The following is a 14,366-nucleotide window of genomic DNA, read 5'->3' as shown; positions in this document are numbered from 1 at the left end:
TTTTGCTACTTATTTTGTTGCTGTTATTTTTTTTTTTTATATAATATTTTGTTCTATTCAAGTATTTTAATACTCCCTGTGGTAAATTCCAATTTGTTTACCCATGTGTACTGAAATTTTAAATAAGGACAATGCTAGGCAATAATAGGTGATATGTTGACAGAAGTTTTAAAAGCGAAAAAACAGAGATATGAAACAGTAGAACAAGAGATAAATTGAGCATTGCAAAATAATAGCAAAAATACGTTAGACAAAGAGGCTAAGAAATAAAATGAGAAAACTTTTTTGTGGCTGCTCTGCTGTTACTATCTTTAGTATAATGAAAACAAAAAAAATAAAATAGAGCACAAAAAGCGAAAACAGACTTCATTTTTGTTCTTGTATCATACACTCGCATATAAATTATAGTTGTTTATATATTGCGTACTATTCAAGTTTTACATATTGTGTAAATATATAATGCCATTTATTATAATAAAATTACATTATAATATTTTGTACTATGACAGTTACTTACTCACATTCAAAAAACAGAAAGTTGAATAATGTAGCGGAGCAAATATTTACAAAGTAACATTGATAATACTTACGTATATATTTTTCAAAATATGTATGTCTATAGAGTGAGTCATAATATGCACACCGATACAATAATAATAAAAATATTATTTATGCATATGTATATGTAAATCTGTATGTATGCACTTGTATGAAGGCCACATCTTTTATTTATATTCTTTTTGATAGTTTATAATATTTTATTTTTTGATATACAAGTAGTATTGTCAAAAAGGATGACAGTTTAGTTTCTGAAAATAAATATTTTAAGTAGTGTTGTGTGTATCTTTTATTCTGTCAAAAAAAAACTACGGATTTAAAGAATCTTTAGCTTTTGATCTTGAATTTTTTTTTTCTTTCTGAGAGAGATTAATTTTAATAGTTTTGGGACAAAGAAAAAAAAAACTATAAATAAAAAATATTGAAGATTATTTGTAAAATAATTTCGTAATGTCGTAAAAGTATGCCTGTAAAATGTTAATGATTGGGTAAATTTAAATTAAATACAGGGAGCCTTAAGTTTCAATTATATAAAAATTTTAATTTAATTTACGGAGTTTCAATATATTTTACTTAAATTTTTTTAAATGTACGATAAAATTTGGATAAAAAGAAGTTCCTTTGGAGTTTTACGTGCTAATTGTTTTCAAAAATTCCATTAGGAGTAAAATCAAACATTTGAACTAGAGTGAAGTCTTCATTATTTTTTACTTAATCATTATAGTTGAAATATATTAATTTTGTACCTATGTTATAATCTAGCACCCTCAATACACATTTTTGATTTTATAAGGTTTAAAATTTTTTTTTTGTCGCCTGATTAATCTAACGCCCGAATATCTTAAAGTACTTCAAATAAATTAAAAAATTTGTAATTCTAATTGTATTTAAGTGCATATGACCCAATCCATGATTCTACAAACTTCGATAAACAAAACAACACAGTTTTTTTCTGAAATCCTTTAATATATCAAATGATGCGACTTCCTATATTGTCGTCATCATTAAACATATTGACAAGTCTCGGTTCATTCAAGTATATTTTTCAGGTATATAGAAATAACAGTTCAGTTAAAAAATCAACGAGCTTATTTTCAAAGGGAATTTTGTTTTCTTAAATTAAATTTGCACTCTCAAAGATTTTCAGGTTTTTCCAAATTATATGGAGAGCAAAAGAAACTTTTTTAAGTTAAAGGTAAAGATACATTTTGACAGTTCAATGTGTCATTGTCAAAAACACCCTGTTAAATAACCTTGCGTTAAAAAAAAGTAATTAAAAATCAATGCAGATCAATACGAATGGTATTTCGTATAGAAAAATGGAAACGTACCTGAAATTTTTTTTGACAAATTCATTTGACAGATCGGTTTAAACTTTCTCATATACTTTTGAATATTAAATGCCCTGTACTTCCTTTATCCGATATTCCTTATTTTTTAAAACAAAATTTCATTTTAATAAGTTTGTTGGTTTTTCTCCTCAAGGATAAGACAAATTTCTTTTTCACATTTTTTTTTTTGTTTTCTCCATTTTTATGTTTGTGTTGCTCTTGTTTTCGAAAATAGGATTTTCGTGTAAAATTTTCGTTATGATTTATTTAAGTAAAAATATTATAAATATTATGGTGTAGTTTTTCTTTAAAATTTAATGAAAAAATAAATAGAGGAGAAATATTTTTTTTTTACTTTTTTATTTACTTTTTGTCCTTCAAAGTTTTTAGGATGATTTTTATTTTACATTTTATTTTGTTGTATGATGTTCAGATTAATTCAATTGAGTGCTTTTATCAAGAAACATATTTCAAGCAGACCCATACTGACATTTACTGCCTTATTATTGTAGTTAAGTTATTGATCTATTGGAATGGAGGGTTTTTATATTATTTTGAAAGTTATTTAATTTAGCATCAATATTTAACATAACAGTAAAAACCATGTGTTTATATTTTATTTATTTTGTGTACATGCCGAAATAAAATATAAATTCAGTACTTCTATAAAATAATATACGAGTATTATGTGTCTGTGGGTTATGAAAAAAAATGAGAATTTTTGACATTATTTATTAAAACATGTTAAGTACCGATGAGTTCTACCTTACACCAATACCATTTTTGAATTTGATTCCGCATAAATTTCTGTATTCTTCCTATATTAGATGTAATATTGTAAAGTGTGAAAAGTAGAGACGATCAAATCCATGGCTCTCAAATGAACACAAAAATTCTCATAAACCGCATGAAATATTGCATAATTGAAGGAGGGATTAGAAAGTAATTATTTTATTGTTAATTATACGTATTCGTAGTTAACTCAATATTAGGCATATCAGAGAGTAACTTTTTTTAATATAAGATGTAAAATTTTTGGACAAATAAATTTAAACTAAAAAATTGTTACAATGTATAAAGGAAGAAGATGAAGAAAACTATTTCGTTCTAATAAAATATTTATCGGCACCAGTTATTGTAGTTAATCAAATATAGAAACTAAAAATTCAAGAAAAATCACTTTAAAATAACGGTTAATTTTAAAATTGTTCAAAATCTTGGACCCAATTTAAACGTTTTACCTATAAATATTTTTCGAGAACATCTTTGCGAAAAAATTTCGATTAAAAATGCAAAAGCCCATATTTCTAAAAAACAAGCCCCTAAAAAACATGAAATATAACGGAAAATAAAATTGTTTTATTCTGGACGCCGGTGTTTTTTCAAGCTTTTTTTGCTATGTGAATAATAATGTCACTAAAATTGTTTTATATACACACACATTTCAGTTCTCTATTTTGCATATAGGTAATTAAACTTCTGTAAAAGCACGAATAGTTTAACAGACACTAACATATAAAAAGTATTTTGTTTTTCTTTTTCGGAAATCTACTGAAAATTATGATCCCTAAAGTGTGATTACGTAAAAATAATAAAAAAAAAAAACAAGTTTAACTATTAATTAAAAATAGAATTTTTCAAAATATCGGAATACCCTGCAATTCTGATAATATTAAGGTTAGTTTCTATATTTAAATATAAGTGTGTATATATATATATATATACATATACATAATATATATATTTTTAATATTTATAAATTAAACTCATCATTGAAATATGAAGTGATCCTAAAAAAATGGTTCAATAATTTAAACTTAATACTTATAGAGAGAAGATATTCTTTGAATAATACTTATAAATTGCTTTAACCTTATAAGCCAATTTACATGCTTTATGATAGCACTTAAATTCCTTATACTCTAACTCACATATTCATATATATATATATATAAATATACGTGTATAATATATAATATCTAAATATAACAGAAATAAATTGTTCTTTAGAGATTTTACTCATCAGTTGTTTGTCATTAACTTTTATTTCATTTTTTTTTCTTTTTATGTCAAAATATTGCCTTCAAAATATTGTACATAATGTATACGAAATCCTTGAATATTTCAAGGACTTTATATTATAATATAATGTATGTATAGGTATGTTTATATGTGCACGTATACAAATTATTCATTTTATGTAAGTAAAGATGATAAATTTAAAATCTTTTTATTTTTATAAATTGAATTGGGACTTCAATATTACAAAAAAAAAAAAAAATTTTTATTTTCTCAAAATATATTTAAATATTGAAGGGAAAAATGCTGCTGTTTTGAAAATACAAAAATTTTTGCTTATGTTATAAAAAAAAAAATCTAATTTTTTCTTTTCCTATTACTATTGATGAAAGTTTCAAAATATTATTGGTTTTTTGAAACTTGTAATTAAATTTGCCAAAATAATACTTGAAAATTAACTTTTATTGAGATTTTTTAATCAACTTAACAATTTATTGAGATTTCGCTTGAATTAATTTGTTATCAAATTTGAAAAGTGAACTTATAAAATTTGAAAAAAAATTTTTTGATTCTTCAATGCAACACTTTTGTAAATTATTTTGTTCTTAAATATATTAAGAATATTTTAATATTAAATAAGACAACTAAAAATAAAAAACTATAAAATCGGTCCCTAGTTCGGTCTCCGAGCGCTCCAAAGAAAATTTTTTAGGTTAATTGTTTTAAAATTCTGAATTTTTGATGTTAAATTTCAAGGAAATTGCTTGAATATTTCGGCCCGTAGCAAAGATACAGTTCTACAGACCTGATATAACTCAAAAGTTGACCACACCGTTTCATTCCCGAATTAAACTCCGATATGCATTTGATGAAAATTGATGCAGTCGAATTTGATATAGTGATCTGCACACACAAACTGACAGCTCAACATTAAAAATTTGGTGTGATCACATAACCTCCCTTATTGTATGCAATTCGGTCGATAACAACATGTAACCTTGAGTAACCTCAATTGAAAATTTTTGTAACAGTAGAAAAATTGAGATTACATATATGTTCTAAAAATGAATAAAAATGGGCGAAACTTTAAGCAAAAATAATGAAAAATGTTAAAATATTGTATTTTTATTTTGTATAAGAGAAAGAAGAAATTTGTAAAATTCAGGAAAAAATTTTGATACAAGTTAAAAATATGACTGGATGTGTGCGAAAAGTTTTTGAATAATTTTAAAAATATTTTGATTAGATCATTTTTCAAGAGTATAAGTAAAGTGACAATATTCTAAATTTAATTTAAATATACGCACTGGACATTTGAGTTAAGCGTCAGTGTTTTATTACAATTATTTGTCAAATGATACTTAATGGGCTCACATGACCTACAGTAACAAATCAATCTAGATTCTAGTGTAGCGATAGAATTTATCAGCATGAATACGATTCAGATTCTAATTTATAAAAAACGTATTTCTATAATTATTCAATAATAATAAGATGTTTGAAATAAAAAATTTATGCAGCACTCATACTTCATATTCTTCTCAGGCAATATTTATTCCCCCTGATTCTTTTGGTTATAGTGTGTTAGAAAACCAAATAGGAATTCTCTATTTATACTTCTATATTTCTTTGATATTAAAAAATTCCTTAATTTTAGAAACAAAGCAAAGCATATCGTGCAATGTAGAATAAGAAAACAGCTGTGTAACTTTCCAAAATTAAGTTCATGACTACAATTTTTTGCAACTATAAGAGTGATGTTTCAATTTCTTAGAAAAATATAGAAGATCAATAAAATGTTGAGTGATTATTTACAAATACTTTCATTTTAGTCCTTTTCAAAATATTTTAATTCAGTACCTGTGCGACCAAATGCTTTTCGTAATTTAAAAAATATTGTTTCCGAAAATATACAAATTAAACGAGGAAAATCTGTTGAGGTCAGATTTGTGTAAAATCTTTTGCAAAAATTACAGAATTTAGTAGGGGCTTTAATAATATTGGATTAAAATTCTCGTCAGATCTAATTTTTATTAAATTTTTTTCAATTACTTTTAACATAACCTTCATTTTTCACCTTTAAACACATTACCATTAAATGTAAGAATAAAAAATAGATTGAAATCTCTTCTGAGATTTTTTATTTATTAATTATGTTAAGCATTTAATTTAAAATTATGGCATTTATGACCTTACCATCAACATCACTAATCAACCTTAAACTTAAGATCTTAATAGCTTGCGTAAAACTATTCTGATTTAAAAATTTTTTTTTTCTTTAAAAACTCAATTAAGCTGTAAATAATTAAGAAGCTTTTTAAAAAATTGAATTATTAATCACGAAAAAGAAAAGCAGCGAATAAAAAATTTAATGAATTTTTTATTTACAATATTTTAAAAAAATTTTTTTTTCTTAATTGCCTCGATGGAAATTCTAGCTAATTGTAAAATTCACTTATATGAGCTTCTTATTCAAATTGTAATTAACTGTTAATCTGAACAATAGCACAAGAATATTTTAAGATGAATATTTTTAAAAATTTTCCACGATTTCAGTTCAAGACCATAAGACTAACAAATTCTTTTTGTTAGATTTCGGTTTTTTTTTGCTAGAAAAAATTGTGTGTGAATATTCTAATAAAGCGCAAGTTTTCATCAAATTGAATTTAACAAACTTATTTAATACTAAAATTATAGTAACAAGAGAAAACAGCAGTTCAAGTGTAGTCATTCAATACAGAAAATATTTCAACAATTTAATTGAGAAATTCAAGTATAGGGTATGTATTTGAAGTGCCATTTTGAAAATATTCAATTCAATTGAAAGAATTCAAATAAATCTGTAATCAAAAGGAATTTGAAAATTATTTTCTAATTTAGATTTATATAGGTTTTCCCAAACGATTATGAAAAGAAATTCCAAAAAATAAAAAAAATTTTAGGTTTGAGTTTTTCAACATTAAGGTTTTGCAAATACAATTAAGATTCTTTTTTTTTTATATTTTTCTAATCACAGAATCAATTATTAACCATCTTTACGTATAAATATTTAGAAAAACTTACAATCACTTTATATAACAAGACTATATAATAACAATGATAAATGTTAGTAAAAAACAAAAAGAATAGCCTGTAACTATACGTTAACTCCGTTTTATAAATTCGTGAATGATTAAATAAAAAATAATCAGTTCACCTTGATCTAAAAGCACTTTAACCGCATAATAACACGATTGTGATAATTTCATTTTTTCCATATTTTTATTCTCAGCCGTGATTTTGAATAAATGCTGTTTTATTCTTAAAATATTTCAGATTTAAAAAATTTTAAGCAAAAAAAAAAAAAATTCTACTTACATTTCTATCTATACACAGTTTACTAATCATCATAATCATCATCATTATCACCATTATAATCTTCCTCATCATATTTTTCTTTTTGTCATCATCATCATCTTTTGTTGGAATTTTAATTTGCGGGTTTTCTTGTTGGTCTTTTTTCTCCCTTTCTCCATTTTATAAAAATTGGAATTTCATTGAACACAAAAAATTAGAAGAAAAAAAAAATGAAATCAGAACAAGAAAGAAAAGTCGTGCAGACTCGGCCACCAGATAAGGAAATCAAAACACATACTTATGCACTTAACTTAACCATTAAATACAATATTCTTCTTTTTCTTACCTTATATAATAGATCTTGCGGTCTTGAATTCTATAAACGGATAAAAATAATAATGTGAAGAATAAAAATAAAAAAAAAAAATAAAAAAAAAATAAATATTATGAATAAGAAAATTGAAAAGAATTATTTTATAACTAAAAAGAGATCAACAATAATTCAAGAATCTAATGATGATCATGATTGTATCAGTAAGTATAGAAATGATCAGGCATTCACACATACACATACAAATTGTTTTATAAAATTTTTTGATTCTTCTTTAAATAAAAAACAAAATTTGGATATTTTTATTCACATAAAAGTTAAAAGCGTGACGGCAACTCTTTTTTTTTTTTGTCCATTCATTTATTCTTATACATTTTTCTCTTGATGATTAGTATGTAGGTACCTGTAATCTGATAAATTGTTATAAAAATATTCAAAATACTGCTTCCTTTTCTTTTATTTTATTATTATTATTATAAGTCATTGACCAGAAACAAAAATATTATTGTTAATGTAAATTTTTGTAAGAGCTTAAGTGTTGCAAAATTGTGAAGTGTGAAGATATTTGACAGCTTACACATGACAAGTAATGAATGACGTCGTTCTTGATAGCAAATCACTGTTTCGTTTTTAAATAGATTTTTTGTTTTGTTTTCAAAATATGAGTTTATTGTAACTAATTTACAAAAATTTTTTATTGTTGGAACCAGCTCAGGAGCCATCATTTTATGTTTTATACATTTTAAAAATTGACAATTTCTTTCTGAAGATATCTTTACGACTATGACTGGAATTTTGTTATGCCACTTACCTAAGATTCGAACTTTCAGCAAATGAAAAATTCTTGACTTAATTTAATATTTTTATATACTTAATTTTCGACAATCAAACCTACTCTATAATTTCTATCATTATTTTAATTAACAATTTTGCGATTTTCTTCCTTACACTAAAATCTCATCTAATTTCAAAGAGTAAAAAACAAAAGGTTTTTTTTTTAATCTCTTTATGCTTTTTAGACATTAAAAATACATGGGAAAAATTGATTTTTATACCATTATCATATTTGTGTGTGTATAGACAAATGTATATACATATATACATCTATGTTTAGTATTAGAACAAGGCAAAAATATTTTCAATTTTTTTTTTTTTTTCATTTTTTTTTTCTTAAAAAAATAGGAAGAAATTTTTTCAAATGAAGTGAAAACAATGATGTTGTGAAAAATTCCAGAATAAAATAGTTTACAAAATAATAAACAGAACATGCTTATAACTTAGTATATATATGTATGTATGTATGTAGGTATTATTTATGATAAGTATTGATATGTTGGTATGTAAGTACATCCTCAATTAAAAATTAAGTTTTATTTGTACCGTCTACTGAAGAATCTAGTTTTACATTTTCAAAATATTTTTTAATCAGTGACGTTCTTGAATATTAGTCATGTAGTGTATAATGTTTTGCCATTATTGCCACTATTTAAGAATTCTACCAAATTTACTTTATGTTCAGGATTCACTTATAGAATTAATAAAATATTTGATTTAAAGTTTTTATTTTTGCTGCTTACATAGCGTAACCTACTTAAAGTAAAGCGTAAATTGCAATTGAAATTAATTTGATCTTTGACGAAAATTTAATTTGAGACTTAGTGACACGTAAATTTAATTTGACATACTTGACGTTTAAGGAATTGCCAAATTAATTTTAATTTAATTTAACTTTTGGCAATTATGTATGACATTTGGCAGAAGGTGAAGTTAATATTAACTTAACTTGACACTCAGAAAAGCAAGTGTTTAACTAAATTTAATTAATAAAATAATTTTTGAAATATGTATATTAGATTTTACCGTTGTAAAATCTAATATACGCATAATTTTAGATTTAAATGATATTGTAACTTGAGATAAACGTCATTAGCAGTAGGTAAATGGTCAATTTCTGCATAAATTTATGTTACTCTAGTATTGTAGTCTTTAAAGTACGTATTACAAAATCCCTAAAAATCAAAACACGTTTCTGACATTTGTGTATGACTTAAGTATATAACATTTGAAATACACATATTTTTCTTACGGCTTAAAGAATTTTTTTTTTTTTTGCTTTTCTTTTTTGTTTCGTAGAAAAATTTGTATTTAGAACAAAATGAATGAAAAAAAAAATAGAATCGCCTAAAATGTAAGAAAGGAAGGAAAAAAAATGCCTATTGTTTGAGTTGTACAACAAATAGAATAGCACAATAAGAAGCTGGGAACTTTGGGACATAAGTGAAAAAAGAAAACAAGTTTTTTTCTGTTCTTGAAATTTTTTTTTGTTCGTAATTTTCTGTTTTATTTTAAAATTCTTTACTAGTTCCTATAAAATTCAGAGGAAAATAACAAAATCGATCTTTGGTTTCTCTTTTTCGTTTTTTTTTTGGTATTTAATGGGAAAAAGTTTCAAGATGACTTTGAGAGTTATTGTTAAGAAAAATATTAAAAAAAAAAAATAAAATTATTGAAAAGGAATAAGTAAATAAAAATGTGGAAAACGTGAAAAAGTTTTCTGATTTTTTTCTTACTTTTTCAATTCTCTAGTATTCTAGATCTTGAAATTTCATAGAATTCCACTTCCACTTTTCTCTTTTTTTTTAGATATTCGTAAGGAATCTGTGTATGTTACATGCAGATTAATTTTATATTTTAAAAAAGTATGTACATACATATGTATGTAGGTAGAAGAGAATATGTGTTGCCAGAATGTATAAATGTACGTGTACATAGCATGTATCCACATGTGTACACCATACAATATTCAAAATGTCAATCAATGCAATGGAAACGGAATAATAGGTTAAGCAGATTCTACTTTATTTTCTTGAAATCATACAAGAAATTTTACAATATTCATGTTATAAGTACGTAATGTATGTAGTATTGAATACATTTTAAATACCCATGCATATTTAAAGTTGTCAGAATATACAAAAAATATAATGACACTTGCTTTTGAGAATAACAGCTTTTTATAATATTTTATAATAGTTTATATTATAATGACACTGAGAGCTTAAGTGTTTTTTTTAAATATGTCAAAAAAAATATAATAATAGAATTTATAAGAACTCCTTTTTCAATGCAAATGCTTTTTATTTTGACATATCAATATAGAAAAAGAAAACCAGAACTTAACAAGTGAAAACTAGGCTTCCATACCCTCTAAGAGAAAAACAAATACAACAATAATAATGAATGAAAAGAAGTAAAAAACTTTGTTTTCGTCTTTTATTCTTTTGTTTTTAATGTTTGCGCTCTCTTTATTATGAATCGATGTGTGGTTTGTGATGCGACAAATATTTGAAATAAAAAACAAATTTAATTCTATTCATACAATATACGAGTATATATGGATGTGTAACATATGCACATTGTTGTACTTAATTCTTTTATAAATTAGAAAAATTAAGGTTATATAATTTAAATAATACAAAAAATAATCATATTTTGTACTCGATACTGTAATTTTTTTTCTTCTATTAATATAATCAATACATACATACATAGATGGCAGCTCTATATTATTTATAATTGACGTTTTATTGATTTGGGAATTAATAGCATGCGACAAATAAGACATTTACCGTCTTATTTGTCGTTACCATTCCGTAATCACATTATAAAGTTCTCAAATAATTAAAAACCATCTAGTATTCTCAAACGAAAAAACATGTAGAATAGGGTGAAGATATGGAAAACAGAAAGTTATATTTATCTTCATTTTAGAGCGTTAATAACTTTACTCTCTAACCATATTAAAATTTTCAAAAAACAAAAATTTTTTTTCACTTGACATACTATTAAACACGTTGGTTATATTTACTGGTTATATTAAACACGTTGGCTTTATTTTACTGACTACTGACATTTTCCGCCGAATTTATTTTTTGATAACACATTACTCGTACTTTTCGGGTACAACGGTGGTCGAATATAATATGAATGCAGGTAGCTTTATTTCTATGGTCACCACTGTGCCTGTATATGTATATCTAAATAATTATTTTTAACATTGCACGATGTCTAAAAAAATATATCGATTTTTTTGCTCAACCTTTAACTACTGACGTCAAATTTCAGACAATTATCGCCGATGTTCGATTTCATAGACTGCTCAAGTATAGTGCAATATCATTAAAAAATTTTATTTTCTTTTATTTTTTTTATTTTTTTCTTGTTCAGGATACACATTTACAGAAACTTAAATAAACATCTTACATTTCTCCTACCATGCGGTCGCTATATCTTAATTGGATGTTTTTAAAATTGAGAGGAGACTCCATCTCAGCGGTTAAGGGTTAAATAAGGAGCCCTATTTTTAAATTTCTATTTAGTAACCAACACAAACACAATATACACTAAGAAAATGTTTTCTGATTTTTAACTGACAACTTATTTCTTGCTGTGGCGTAAAAAATTATGAATCGATATCCGAAAGAATCGACCTTTGGAATCAATTAATATCTGTAATCACAACTTAGAGAAAATAAATCAATTCAAATTAAATAAAAACTATTTCTATTTTATTTTTTCTTCCATACTTAATTAATTCATTTAACTAATTTGTTTTTTTTTTGTCTCTTTTCAGGTGAGTTTCAACATTAAATTGTGTGAAAACAATTACATACATATGTACTTAAAGTATTTATTAACTTCAACATTCTTTCATCATTAATTTTTTTATATAACAACATTATTTTCAAGAAAATTTGAAGAAAAAATCAACTTTAACATCCATCACTAATTAAAACGAATCTATTATTTATCATCAATGGCTTTATAATTTTAAAAGGAATTTTTTGCTTTTATTTCGTTGTTGTATTTTGTTTCTAGTACATAATTTTATAATCACCATCATTAATCGTTGTTCATTATTCAAGGGCGAATTCTATGAATTAAACATCATTAAATAAGCATTTTTTTTTCAAAGAATTCACGATTTGATTCATGTTAAAATGCGTAATTCATTGACTATCTTATAAAACTTAGAAAAACAAAAATAAAACTTAAATTTTCTAAAATGTCTTCCTTCTTCTTCGCTTTTATTTTGGGTTTTTCAGCTTTATTTTTTTTATTTAGAGCATAAAATTTTTGATTAAATTTAAATTAAGTGCCTATAGCATGATTTTATTTCCTAATTCTTAATATAAAAATTGTTGTCATTTCATTAAAAATGAATAAGTATTGGAAAAATTTTCGATTTCTTTCATTCATCTTTGAAAGTCGAATGTTGCATAATAAAATTAATCGAAACATTCTTTTAGAATCGATCGAAATTTTTTTATAATTTAATCGATTTGAATCATTGGTATTATTTCTTATTAATTTTACTGCATTTCTCTTTGAATTTTCACTTTCTTCTCTGCCATTCTTTTAAAAAGCAAATATTCATAAATCGTTTGAATTAGAAAAAAAAAATCATTAATTAAAATCAAAAAAAAAAAAAAAGCAAAAAAAAAAAATATTTTTTTTTTCTCTGTAATTTAAAATTTTCTTCCATATGTTCTTCTTTTTCAGCCAAAAATTTTATCGTTTATCAACGGGGACAACAGTTTGGAGATTCCCCTATCAGAAATTCACCAGTTTCCCCAAGTAAAGATAAAAATAAAACAATATTTGTTTGTTTTTTATTTTTTAAATTTCAGTTCGCTGTGTTTCTTAGTGCTAAACTGAAATGGACGCAGTATGCGGCAAGCGGTTGTCAAAAAAAAATTAGTTTTATTTATGTATTTGAATGTACCGAAATTGTCGCGTGGTTTCTGATTCAAACTTTCAACCAGCTTTGGAACTAACATTTCATTATTTTTTACGTTTATACCATAATTATGTCAATAATATTTTTATGCCGTGCGAAACAATTTTGGTATGTCGCACATGCGTGAGTTTTGATTACCGCACACTGCATACTGCATTCATTTGGGCTAGCACTTGGCTGTGTTCAATAACCATAAACAAAAAAAATAAATTAAACCGATTTTTTTTTATTTTATCCAAAATTTCAATTTTCAATTATTCTTTCTCTTTTCTTCTTATTTTGCGTGCTTTATTCTTTTATCAAATTATTATTTTTTATTTCTTTCAATTTTGGTTTTTGTTTGTTGATTTGACAGTAGAAATTAATAAAGATTGGAAAAAATTTCTTGTTTTTCTTATTTTGTTTTGGTTTTTCACAAAATTAATTGTGTGTATAGTTAATTAATTATTCACAAGTTTTTCGTTTTTGTTTGGTCTATTTTTAAATTGTGTTTTTCTTTTTTAGGAATAAATATTAAAAAATTAAATTCAAATGAAAATTTTCATATGATTGGTTGTTATATGTAAATTAAAGTGACCATTGTTCACAGTGTAATAAAATGGTTGATAGAATATTTTTATTTTGTATATGTATGACGAAATTTTGGTTTCTAAATAAATTCTAAAAGAATAAGGAACATTACCACTGAATTTATTCCTAATAATACTTCACATTTGCCCCTATTTACTTATGTGTAAAATTTGTTAATTTTAAAGCATACACTTTTGGATGTTACCAAATTAAAATTAATTATTATATGTGAAAATTTATCTAGAACGTATGGTCGCTCCACATTTATAACAAACAAGGACAATATACATAATTTATCTTGTTTGTTTTTAGTTTTTTTATTTGAAATTTCAAATTGCTTTAAATATTCTTCTTTTGAGCCAAAACAATGTAAGAAAACAAATGGAATTATAAAAATTTTATTACATTGCGATTCCTATAA

The 14,366-nt window shown here is 24.2% G+C and overlaps 1 protein-coding gene across 3 annotated transcripts in view; it reads left to right on the top strand.

The window, feature by feature from the left end:
- The window catches only part of LOC129615827 (tyrosine-protein kinase Abl), a 126,466-nt gene that overhangs the window by 81,606 nt on the left and 30,494 nt on the right, over positions 1–14,366 (top strand). For all 3 annotated transcript variants that reach the window (XM_055531209.1, XM_055531208.1, XM_055531210.1), the window contains exon 2: positions 13,138–13,212. In XM_055531209.1, coding sequence (XP_055387184.1) covers positions 13,138–13,212 — 75 coding nt within the window. The remainder of the gene's footprint in view (positions 1–13,137; positions 13,213–14,366) is intronic.

Source organism: Condylostylus longicornis, unplaced genomic scaffold (assembly GCF_029603195.1).
Source record: "Condylostylus longicornis isolate FDR11 unplaced genomic scaffold, ASM2960319v2 ptg000148l, whole genome shotgun sequence".
Classification (NCBI taxonomy): domain Eukaryota; kingdom Metazoa; phylum Arthropoda; class Insecta; order Diptera; family Dolichopodidae; genus Condylostylus; species Condylostylus longicornis.
This window is presented reverse-complemented; position numbering and strand designations above follow the sequence as displayed.